General features: G+C 54.6%; 1 protein-coding gene across 4 annotated transcripts in view; it reads right to left on the reverse strand.

The window, feature by feature from the left end:
• Positions 1-2,017: 2,017 nt before the first annotated feature.
• Positions 2,018-12,059, reverse strand: part of LRRFIP1 (LRR binding FLII interacting protein 1) — a 124,872-nt gene continuing 114,830 nt past the window's right edge. For 3 of the 4 annotated variants that reach the window (XM_075529237.1, XM_075529239.1, XM_075529240.1), the window contains 5 exons: positions 9,534-9,583; positions 6,617-6,734; positions 5,780-5,859; positions 3,753-3,857; positions 2,018-2,852 (listed from right to left, as the gene is read on the reverse strand). In XM_075529237.1, coding sequence (XP_075385352.1) covers positions 2,742-2,852; positions 3,753-3,857; positions 5,780-5,859; positions 6,617-6,734; positions 9,534-9,583 — 464 coding nt within the window. In that variant the 3' untranslated portion in view covers positions 2,018-2,741. The remainder of the gene's footprint in view (positions 2,853-3,752; positions 3,858-5,779; positions 5,860-6,616; positions 6,735-9,533; positions 9,584-12,059) is intronic. The other variant, XM_075529238.1, reaches the window with a different exon arrangement.

Raw genomic sequence — 12,059 nt, forward strand, 5'->3', positions numbered from 1 at the left:
CCACCCTTCCCACCTGTGGGGATCAATCCACCATCAGCAAAACAATTCACACATGAGCAGTAATCAAACTGTTCAAGCTGACATGCCAGGTGGGGCTGCTTCTGTAGCATTGCATGTGGGAGATGCCTTCTAAGATATTGTCGAGAGCCCCCAGGGAACAACCCCCCACCCATTATTTCCTTAGGCCTCTATCTAGAATTAAGTCTCAGGAAGTTCCTAGAGGTGAGGTTCAGATGATGACTCAGGAAGAAGTACGCTAGGCTCATAAAGATCTGCTTGCGTTTTCTAATATGTACAAGCAGAAGCCTGGGGAATATCCCTGGGGATGGTTGTCAAGGGTGTGGGATCCTGGTGCAAGGAATGTAATATTAGACCTTCCGAGTTTCTGGTTATGGGCCTCTGAGCACAGATTCTTCCTTCATTGTCTCAGCAAGAGAGGTTCAGAGAGGATCTAATTGCTTGTTTGGTTGGTTCACTGAAGCCTAGATTAGACCAACTTGGGGTACCTGACCTACCTGGGTACACTGTGGAAGGCATCCAAAAGCCTAGGGGAATTGGTATGTTGGAAAATGTATCTATCCGAATAATCCCATAGACTCAAAAAAAAAAACAAACAAAAAACGGAGTGTCCCGAGGACATATCTTTCACCACAGCCATAAGGAAACCAGTTTGTGAAGGGGGCCCCAGCATCCCGGAAGACTTCTGTGATTGCGATTTTAGGTGTGCCAGGATTAACAGTGGCAACTGTCCAAGTGAACTCTAGCATCTGCCTGACACCAGCCCCCACGGCATCATCTGATGTGACCCGGGTGTCACACCCTTACGCAAGTCACAGCCCTAATCTGATGTGAGGGGGGTGTGCCTGGGGTGTCGCCTGCGTCAAGAAGAGAGGGAGTGCCATACGACCAAGAAGAAAGAGCCGGCAGTACAGTGTTTTCTGGACCTGGGGTCCCTATGCTGAGGAGCTCCTAGACCCAGGGGGGGCGTGGGGGGGTTGGTTGATGCACATGAAGCTCTCCAAAGAACCCCAGGGCCCACAGATGCTGAAGAGAGTCAAGGACCCCTCCCCAGAGCCGACCCAGGGGGCACTCTGAATTTGGACATGCAGACCCCTGACTATGAGAATACATCTCCGTTTGTTAAAGCCATCTGACTTGTAGTTTTCTGTTGTAACAGCACTAGACGGGTGTGTCATCTGACTGAACCCCAGATGAAAATGAGTTTCTAATAGAACACGGACCTCTTAGCCCTCACGGGGTCCCTTTCCAGCCTCGACCTCGCTGGAGACTGTTCTCCACCTGGCTGGGGAGTGTGGGTGTTTCCCAGGGTGGCGCAGGGAGGGCTGTGTGAGAAAACACTGCTTGAAAGGGCAGTGGTGACACCAGGCTCGGGCACAGGTGAGTAGCACATCAGCCGTGGGGACAGGCTTCTGTCCTGGAGCGCCCCAGGAGAGGGTCTGAATGGTGTGCGAGCCTCCGCCCATGGAGGCCTGGACGCACACATCGTCGCTGGCCGCACTGCCCGGGATGGACTTGTGGAGTGCTGGGCTCTGTGGGAAGTGTTTCCTTAATGCTACATGACAGACCGCATGCCTCCTCCCCATGAAGGGCACTCGCGGTGTCCACAGCAGTTTCTGTCCCAACATGAGAAAGCCTGGCTACTTGAAACACAGGCTTTGGATTGTTTTTCTTTTCGTTAAATTCACTAGATTGTGTTTTTAACATGGCTGCTTTAGAAACCAGCTTTCCAGGATGTTAGCCTGTACCAGTAGTATCACCTTCAGCACTGACTCTCTCCGCTGCCCCCTCCCCCCCCCCCCGTTTCTGTGACACCCCTTTCACTCTACAGTGCAGGGATTCAGCAGATGTGCGTTTCTTTTTGTAAAGACGGGGAAGGAGGAAAGAATTGACCTGAGGCATGGGAGAAATCAAGAGATGGCCCAAAGGAACAGGAAATGAATGAACACAGACCCCCTTCTTCCGCGTGAGGGGGCAGGAGACCACAGGGCTACCTCTCTTTGAACATTTCATGATTTTAATTTTCTAGTCGTACATTCTTTAAAAGAAGTTAACAACTTCAATTCCAAAGGTAAGGATTAAATTATGAGAAGTCATCGCCTGTGAAACCCTGAAAAGGAGGATTCTTAGGGCTGGACGGGTGCAAAAATCCCTTAGAAAAGCTTCGTTTGATGCCTGGGAAGAGTCTGCGTAAGGTCACTTTTTCTTCTAAGACCGTTCCCTTGTTCCCAGTGAGAGTCTACTTGGTAATGGCTTCTGGTTCCACAGTGTTTTGCGTATGAAAAGTGTCGACTAAGAGATACTACTGAAATCACTCCAATTGCAGGTGGGGCCAGGAAGCGAACTCCCACACGGTCACCCTTGCCCTTCACTGTCCCGGAGACCCCAGCGGCAGAGAACGTGAGTCCTGCCTTCCTCGCCCTGGGGCCGCCCTTGGCAGGGAAGTGGGGAGATGGTGGTGAGGCTGGGGTGCTATCCAGGGGTGGCGCTTGGCGCTGGTGCGAGGCCCGGTGTGCTTACTGGGTCACCTGCGGATGGTGGATGTGGCCCCCGCACAGTTCGGGGGCCACAGAAGGGGGTGGGGGCTCTGGGTGACCGCGGCTCCAGGTGCACACTGCAGGGCGGGGGGGAGGAAGCACGCTCCCTGATGGGAACGGAGCAAAGCCTAGCGAGAACCTTCTTGCTTCAGCGACCCCTCTCCTGGGGGGGGGGGGGGCTGGCGGTCACTGCTGGGACAGAAGGGCGCTCCGGTTGGCTTTCATTTTCTCCAGACGCTTCACTAAGTGGCCGTTGCTGACCTCCAGCTCTTCCGTCTTGTCCAGCGCGGAGCGGAGCTAGAAACAGAGAGAGCAGCCCGTGAGTTTCATTCCTCCAAAGCCGACAGGGCCAAGATCCCAGCCCCGAGGGAGAAAGACATCACACGGAGAGCCGGGGGAATCTGAGCCATCCACACTTAGGCCTGCCTGGGCACGCGGGCATGCATTGTTTTCTCAGATAAAGATTTCAGGTTCACTGTCCTCCATGACGTTGTCGTGAACATCATGGTGAATGAAGAAGAGACTGCCTTCATTCTACATGGACCTGCAGCCGACACCGTCTAGCACCACACCGCCTCTGGGACACCTCCGGGGAAGGCCTCATCTTTAAAGGGTTCAGCATCAAAGGTGTCCCTTGGAAGACTAAGGTGCCCCTGGCTCAAGCCGTGGTCTTTTCAAAGGTCCCAGAGGCGTGCGAGAGCCAGACCATAGAGAAAGCGAGGCAGAAGAACGGGCGCATCCGAATGATGGTCCAGGGAAGACCACTGACCAGACCGTGGACTTGCCAAAGAACGAGCAGGTCGGTCTTAGAAGAAACACCCAGAATGCGCCTCAGGAGTGAGGCTGGAGCGACCTGGTTTCACTTGCATCCCACAAGTCATCAGGGGAGACCAGCGGTTGGAAAAGTGGAGGGTCAGTGGGAATGAGGGACACCCTTGAGGAGATGCCACGAGGTGGAGAACTCACTGTGACATGACGGCTCAGAGGCGGTCACTACTTCTTGCTGTTGGGCACAAGGCCCCCGTGAGCCGGGGACGACCGCATCAGCTGCTCACGACAGCTGCTCGGTGGTCTGGGATGGGACTTCAGTGAGCAACCCAGCGGCAGGCTCAACAGCATTGACTCCTCCCTCTGGGCTCCCACCTGGACGACCGTCCGTCACCCATTCTTTTTCTAGAAACAGCCTAGGGAAGCTACCTCTCTTTGGAGTTTTCGTTTTTCAGCCTTAAGTTCATCTTCTACTTTTTCTGCATTTTCAGCAGCCGATTTATAACGTGATACTTGACTCTCTAACCTGATTACCTACAAGAAAAGGAAAAAGCAGGGGCGTGAATCGACGAGGCAGACGCCTGGCCGCACTAGAAGGACCCAGCATGTGGACAGCATCAATCGAGGTCTGTGGTTCTCACGAGCGCCCACTGGACAGGCCATTCAGTGTCCAGTACGCCCTTAGTGACACCCATGAGGGTTGTCTCCTCTTTGTCCCTCATCTAAAGGGCCATCCACTGTGCTGACCCCTCTGCCTTCAGTCCCATCTCAGCCCTTCCTGGGATCATTCTGTTGGAAATTGGGTACTTCGAGGCAATGTCCCTCAGGTCATTTCCCAGACCTTCCGTTCTAAGGGTGGTGGTGTGGGGGGGGGGGGCGGGGGAAGGGGCAGCAGGTGAGAGGGGAGGAAAAGGAAGTGAGTCAGAGGAAGCAGAGTCTGAGCAGGAGGCTGTGGGCTGGCAGGCACAGTCAAAGGCCTGTGGTCAGACAAGCGTGAGGCTGACCCACCACTGAGGGCCACTGGGACCAAAGAACGTGCTTCCTAAAAACACCTTCCCTTCTGTGGGTGCTGCTCCCTGTTGGTTTCTATGAACCTTCCAGAATGTTTCGGCCACGTCTACGCACAGCAGAGTGGGAAGGGATCTCGGTTTTATTCCTTCCCCTTTGGAGTACGGACCCCTGGTGGCGTAGTGGTTAAGCACTGGCCAGCCGTTTGAAAAGGCCAGCTGTCCCAGGGGAGAACGACAGAGCTTTCGACGTCCAACAGGAGTTATGATCTTGGAAACCCACACGGGCGGTTTGGCCCTGCTCTACAGGGCTGAGTAGGAATTGACTCGAAGGCAGTGAGCCTCTTTTTGTTTTTTTTTGTAGGTATGACCGAGTCCTGGGACGCAGCAAGCGGCTAGTGCACGTGGCTGCTCCCTGAATGGTGGGTGGTTCAGCCCACCCAGTAGCACCTTGCAAGGAAGGAAAACCACAGGGAGTCCCCTTGTGCCTGGAATCAACTCCCTGTCCCGGCTTTTGTCGATGCGGGTGGGCTCTGCATGCCGGAAGCTGGAGAGGTCCAGATCTAGAAACCATGACTCACTTGTCGGCCTGGCTGGAGGGAAAGGGGACCACCATGTGGGCGGGGAGTCCCAGCAGGAAATGCTTTAAAATGAACAGCGCGACACGGACTGAAACTCCGACCCATATTAGCCTTTTCCTGCAGGGTTTCTGAGGCTGTTGTCTTTAAGGACAGACTGCCAAGTGCTTAACCGTGGTGCCACCAGGACTCGCTGTCCAAACTACAACCCCACTTGCTGCCACCAAGTCAATGCTGACTCACAGGGATCCTATAAGACAGGGCAGAACTGCCCCTGTGGGCTTCTGAGCCGGCTACTCTTCGTGTGAATAGAAAGCCCTGCCGTTCTCTCTTGGATCTACTGGTAGCTTTGAACTAGCAACCCTGATGATTGCAGCCCAGCTCGTGACCACTGTGCCCCAGGGCTCCTCCTCTCTTTGACTAGCCAGTGCTTATGAAGCATCAGCATCCCTTAGAAAGCGAGCCCTGGTGGCAGAGTGGTTAGATGTTGGGCTGCTAACTGTAAGGACAGCAGTTCAAAACCACTAGCTGCTCCACAGGAGAAAGATGAGGCTCTCTACTCCCTTAGAGTCACAGTCTCAGAACCCCCCAGGGGCAGTTCTACTCTGCCCTAGAGGGTCGTATGAGTCCTCAGCAACTCAATGGCAGTGGAGTTTAGAACACTGCAAACCCTAACCGTGGCCCTCTGCTCTCTGTCATTTCCTAGGGTTTTGCTTTCCAGACCTGACCATCCTTCTTCCGGCCCCCCGCCGCCCCGAACCTGTCTGTACCGAGAAAGGCTCAGGCAGCCCCCCAGGGCCACTCCTTAGACAGCCACGTGTGCGCCGCGCACACCTCTGGCCAACCTGACTGCTCGAGAGCGCCCACGCACATTTTGCTCTAACGTTGTGATCTCCTGCTCGGATTTCGCAAGCTTGAACTTGAGGTCGCTGATCTGCCGGTTGGCATCCCCTAGAAGCAGAGAGAAAGGAGAGTATGCTGGGGGTCAGGCCTTATTTACGGTTATCTTATCAATCTGTAAGTTCTGGACTGGGGCTCCTGACCTGGGAGAGGGCTTGCTCTCTCCCACGTACCCAGGCTAGGAGGGTGGTCTCCCCCTCTGCACAGGTCCCCCCGAGCCCAGGGGGGCGTGCACCTGTGAGCAAAGACGGCAAAGTGGTGGTGGGGAGGGGCGGCAGGAGGAGTGGGGGAGAGACTGGGCATCGTTTTCTCGCTTGTAAAGTCTCTGCCAGGTACACTGTTAAGCATTTGCCTGCTAGATGCCAGGCTGCTGTTCAAGTCCCCCTAGGGCAGGCCTGGTGTGCTTCGGTCCGTCTGAGATCATAGTCAGGGCACCCGACGGGGCACAGCTGTGCCCGACACACACTGGATGCCAAAGAGTCGAACCTGACTCCATAGCACATGGGTCTTTAAGTGTTGTGCACGTGAGTGGGAAGCCTGCTTCTAATGGACCCGCACGGAAAAAGGCGGGTGAAGAGATTGGTGTGTCTGGCAACGGGAATGTGGCTTCCATGAAGAACACTTCCCAGGAAGACGCTGGGTGGCATTGGGACACTGGCTCACTCTTTTACAGGCTCTGACTGAAACGCCCTGTCTACGTGTCCGCCACTCCTGGCTCTGTGGGGCTGGGCACTCGCTGCTATGGTGGTGGTTTCTAGCCTCCAGCCCAGGGCGACCCAAAGGGATCCCCCTGTGCGTGCGCTCTTACTCTGTAGATCCATGAGGTGCACGTCTGTCCCATTCTCCAGGACGTCGCCTTCAGGCCTCAGGGTGTCCACCTGGCTGTTCTTCTGCTTGTGTTCCAGCTGCCCTTTGAGTTTCTTAACCTGAAACCACACGCCCAGGTCAGGGATGTTAATTTCTCTGTTCTAACCCAGACCCGGCTGCGGAACTTAGAGTAGAGGGCACTGAGTGAATGAGAACCAACGCCCCATCCGTATGCAGTGATCGACTCCCAATAGACATAAATGAGTCTGTAACACTGGGTGAAATGTTATTTCCCAAATTAAAATTCCCGCCAACTCAAGAGGCAGCATGAGATCTGTGCTTGCTTGTGGTGCTGTGCCTTGCTGACCCAGGGCGTCCCGGGTGTGTGGAGTGGAGCTAACTGCCCCACAGCATTTTCTAGGATGTGACCCTTTGGATGGACACAGGTCACCAGGCCCGCCGTCCTCTGAGGTGCCTTCCCAAATACAAAAGAACCAAACTCACTGCCATCAAGTTGATTCGACTCCGAGACTCCCTACAGGACAGGGCAGAACTGTCCCTGTGAGTTCCCAAGACTAAATTTTTATGGGAGTGGAGAGTCTGATCTTTGTCCTGTGGAGTGGCGGGTGGTTTTGAACTCCTGACCTTGCAGTTAGCAGTCCAATGCGCAGTCCACAATACCACCGGGGCTCAAACCACCAACCTCTTGGCTAGTTGCCAGATGGCTAATTGTGTACAAAATGCTTGCCTAGAAGTGGCTCAATTATCGTGCAGCCAGGCTTTGCTGTATTGACTAAGAAGCTTAAAAGAGGGGGTGACCTGGAGGCTTCTGTGCCCAGAACTGTGATTGCAGCCCAATACATCTGGGTGTCCCCTCAAAGAGCCTGGAGTTTCAGGGAGTTCTCAGCCCCTATGTATGATGTGTCTCTCCTTGTTCCAAGGATGAGCAAAATGGGCCTGATTGGAACACATAAATCCTCACAGGTTAGGTGGTGGAGACATGGGTGGCCAAGCCCTCGCCATAGGAAACCTCGCTCGATGAGGGACTCTCTGCAGGTGATCACCTGCCTGCTACCCAACAAACGGACCACAGGAGCCCACCACCCACCCCATGGGAGAAAGGCGAGAGTCTGCTTCTGGAAAGACCCATGACCTTGGAAACCCTGGGGGTAGGGGAAGCAGTTCTCAGAATCAACCCGACACAAAGGATTTGGTATTTTTTTGGCCATCATAAATTATACAGATATTTCCTAAAAGCAGCCATCCATCAGGACACCATAGTTCACTGGGATCTGCTTGCTTGCAGGGCCAAATAAGCCCAGAGGATTACTCGCTGGGCCACTAACCACAAGGTCAGCAGTTCAAACGCACCAGACATTCAGGGAGAAAGATGAGGCTCTCTGATCCTGTAAAGATCCACAGCCTCAGACACCCACAGGGGTACCTCTACTCCGTCCCTTAAGGTCGCTATGAGTCAGAATCGACTTGATGGCAGGGAGGTGAGTTTGTTGCTTCTGTGGTCTGTGTGTGGGGATTGAACCCAACCTTTTGGGTAGTGGCTGGGCACTCTGGAACCGCTGTACCACCAGGGACCGGTGGCACTATGATAGACACGAGAACGTGGGGAGTTAGGCAGCATCTTCCCACCACATTTAGTGCTTTACCCAGTTCTGAGAGGGATTGGTCACAGGCTGGTGAAGGGACAGGCCGATACCCTCTCTTAGGGCTCTGAAGAGAACTTAGACATTATGTTCCCCGAGTTAGGGGCTAGGGACTGGATTAATAACGATTCCGCCAACACAAAAACACCAAATAGCGCCAGTGAGCAGTTCCTGAGGTCAATTACAGAGAGAGCACCTTTGACCTGCCCGGACACAGGTAGCGCTGAGGAAGCGAGCTGCCCAACCCCGAGAGGGCTTTTGAGGGTAATGAAAGAAACGGCCTCATGAACAACTAGGAGCAGGAATGCTTCATTTATAGCAGGGCTGGGGGCGTGTGGCCGGCCCACGGAATCATCAGGGCCAGCTAACACCCCACGCCTCACCAAAGGGCACGGGGGTTGATTCATTCCATGTTTGGCCTACAAAGAGTGCTATGAATACCTGAATAGTATTTGGCAGAAAAAAGGTCCCCTCTTCTCCCCAGATCTACAGGTTTCCTAACTTATTAGGCCTGTAGCCCCCTTTTCAGAGAAAAAAAGAGAGAGAAACACCAAACAAGCCAATCAGTGGCCCTCCTCAGTTAATTACACACCGAGACTGTGGCCCGCGGTCCAGGAGGAAGTTCAAGCATCTGCTTCTGCAGCGTCCTCTGGGTCACTGCAGCACACCCCTCTGTACCGGGGAGTGGGCTGGGGGGCCCGCTTTGGGAGACACTGAATTCTAGACCTTCTACCGAAGTGCTTACTTTAGATCATAACTCCTGTGTTCCAAATCCGTGACCTCACACTGTCGAGAGACCCTCACTGCATCACCCACACCCACATTCTGCCTGTAGTTGGATGCCAGGCAGTCGGCCCCCTGGCACCGCACCCCCTCTCCCAGCGTGTGGTGGGGGACTGTGCCGTCATGGGGATCCATGGGACTTTCACTGAGTGGTTTTTGGAAGCAGATTGCCAGGCCTTTCTTCCTGGTCTCTCTTAGTCTGGAAGCCCCACTGATGCCTGCTCATTGTCAGAGCAGCATGCCAACTCCAGGGATAGCTGGGTGGTGGCCCTGCACGAAGTGCACCGGCCAGGAATCGAGCCCAGTTCCCTGATAGTGGGGTGAGAGTCCTCCAGAGCCTGCCATGTTCCGCTTGGGTATGACGGCCAACAACAGGGCTTGCTGGGCTGCTCGGTCATTATCCAAGTCAGGGGCTTCTGGAGGGGGCGTGGCCGGGCCGGAGAAGGCGCCACGTGAAGCGGAAAAGGGCCTTACCTGCGCCAGCAAGCACTCGCGCTCGTCCACCAGCTTCTTCAATCTAATATCTGAAGGAAGCAGAAAGACACGGGTTCAGGGGCAGCCGGGTGCACCGCCGGTCAGCACACAGACCCGACAATGACGGCTCTGGTTAGTGAAATGAACGATGAAGGTGGGTCCACACGTACCACGATGGATGAGGTCACACACAGATGGGATGGGGGCGGGTCAGCCAAGGGAGCGTGCGTCAACCAGAACATGCGGTCACGTCCGGAGCAGCTGCCGGGGGCATGCAAACGGGCTAGTCTTCTAGTGTAGGGCAGCATGCAAGAACACTAGGGCCAAACCACACTGCAACACAAAACCTCAGAGGCTCACGGTTGACATCGTTAGCAATGTACCAACACACCGGTGACCACAGGATGGGCCACCAGCATCCTGGTGGGGCTTGCCTTCCCAAACCCAGCCCCTCCCCTCCCTTCCTCGGCCCCTCAAGAGTCAGAGTTAGGATGCTATGCTTCCTAAAGCTGTAAACACCACATTTGTCTGTTCATCCATTCGGCAGAGTGTAATGGCTGTGGTCCTTTTCAGGGGCAAGGCAGTGGCAGCCGGGGTCTCTGGAATTTCTTCCCTTCCAGGAAGACCTGTGAGGCTACCGGGGTGTAAACAGCTGCTGGCTCCCCTATCAGCTTTCAGAAGGGGTCGTCTTGGCCACGTGGATTGCAGAGTAGGGTGAGATAGCTGGTGGGTGGTGGTGGGGAACACGGAGGTCACACACACTATGTCTGTCATTCAGTGTCAGGCACGGTTCTAAGCAAGTATCCCACTCACTCCTTTTGACCTCACAAGGCCCTGTGGGCGGGCAAGGATGCCTGCTCTTCTGTTGGGGAGGATCTAAGGACCTGGGCAACGAACTTGGCTTTCCTAAGGCTCTGGGGCCTGGAGGGGCCGGTGGCTCAGGGAACATCCCACCCAGCTTCAGGGTCTCTTACAGCCTAACTGGTCTCGGTCTGAGTGGACCTCTGGCTCTACCTCAGGCAGGGACAGTGCTCTCCCCCGATTTAGCTCCAAATGCCTCATCGATCGAAAAGAAATAAAGAAAATACACTTGACTAGTCACGGGGAATGAAATGCACCTTTGCTTTCATTAAACATAAAACCATCTATCCACATTCTCAGGTAAGTGGATTCCAAGGTCTCTAATTTTGGGGGTTGGGGGTTGGCAACCAATGCTGTCACTCTGAAAGGCTCAACAACAGAAGGAAACCAAGCAAGGCGAAACCCGGTGGATTAAATTTTCCACTCAGACGAGGCCCGTTTTCAGTTACACTCAGCCAGGCGGCTTTTCACTCGACCACTTATTGTTCTTCCCCATAAACCCACCCGGCGCTCAACAAAAACTGGGTGACAGTAGTGCCCCGGCCCTCTCCGTCCATGTCCTCACGTCTCCATGGTCTCCTGTGGTTCACACTCTCGGGCTCACCAGCCACAGACGTGGTAAGAAGCTCCCAACAGAAGAGAAAGTGACCTGGAGGCACGCATATTTATTGTCCAGGTTTAGTGTTTGGTTGTGTTTTCTGTCGAGAGAGTTCCAATACCCACAGCGGCTGGCACAGAGGAGTGCTGACACGGAAGCCCCCAACCACCCCCCAGACCCGCAGCGAGGCACTGTGGTCTTCAGCAGTGAGAACAGGAAAAATAGCGAGAGGACGGAAACTCTGAAGGAAGAGAAATGGCAAGTCTGCACCGCGGAGGAAAGTGCAAATGAAATCGTGGAAAGGAGTGAGAGTAGCGAAAGCCTTTGCTAAGAATGCAGCCAGAGCTTTGTTTTAAACATTTGCTGGAAGAATGGCGATCCAGTGTAACCGCTCAGATTCCTGGCTACCCCGGGGAGCGTGCTCTCCACAGGCCTGTCCCATCCCGCTGCTGTTCTCAAACGACACAGACTAGCCATTGCAAGACAGCGACTGCAGCCTGCAGAAGGCCCTTGGCCCCAAATCCAGAGTGTTCTTTGCCCTTGGAGGTAAAAGCACTTCAGTGACACTGTAGGATGAGATTAAACCAACCAACCAACCAACCAACCCCTGCCTTTTATGCATTAAATCCCAACACATCTGATACGCATGTGAGACCCCTGAATGAGAATGTTTTTGTGGGAACCACCCTGGCAGGACACCAAGACTGGGATTCTGGGTGCCCCACCCCAGCCGGTCTGTGTGCCCATCAGCAGCTGGTCTGTCCATGGGCAGAAAAGCGCCCGCTGACAGCACCAGCAGGCAGTCGGCCAAACGCCAGCACTCCTCCCGCCCTGTCTGGATCCCCCGTCCTCACCGCAACTCCCAAGAGGCAGCAGGTTCTAGGCTCACGTTCGGGGACGTGAAGCTGCTCGGGCTGCCGTCAGGTGCCACCGAGCCGGTTCCAACTTGCGGTGACCCTACAGGATAAGACCTGCCCCAGGGGGCTTGCAAGGTTCCCTGTCTTCTCTGTGGAGGTGCTTAACCGCTGCACCACCAGGGAGAATGAGGGCGTTTTCTACTCTCCCCA

Source organism: Tenrec ecaudatus, chromosome 13, assembly GCF_050624435.1.
Source record: "Tenrec ecaudatus isolate mTenEca1 chromosome 13, mTenEca1.hap1, whole genome shotgun sequence".
Classification (NCBI taxonomy): domain Eukaryota; kingdom Metazoa; phylum Chordata; class Mammalia; order Afrosoricida; family Tenrecidae; genus Tenrec; species Tenrec ecaudatus.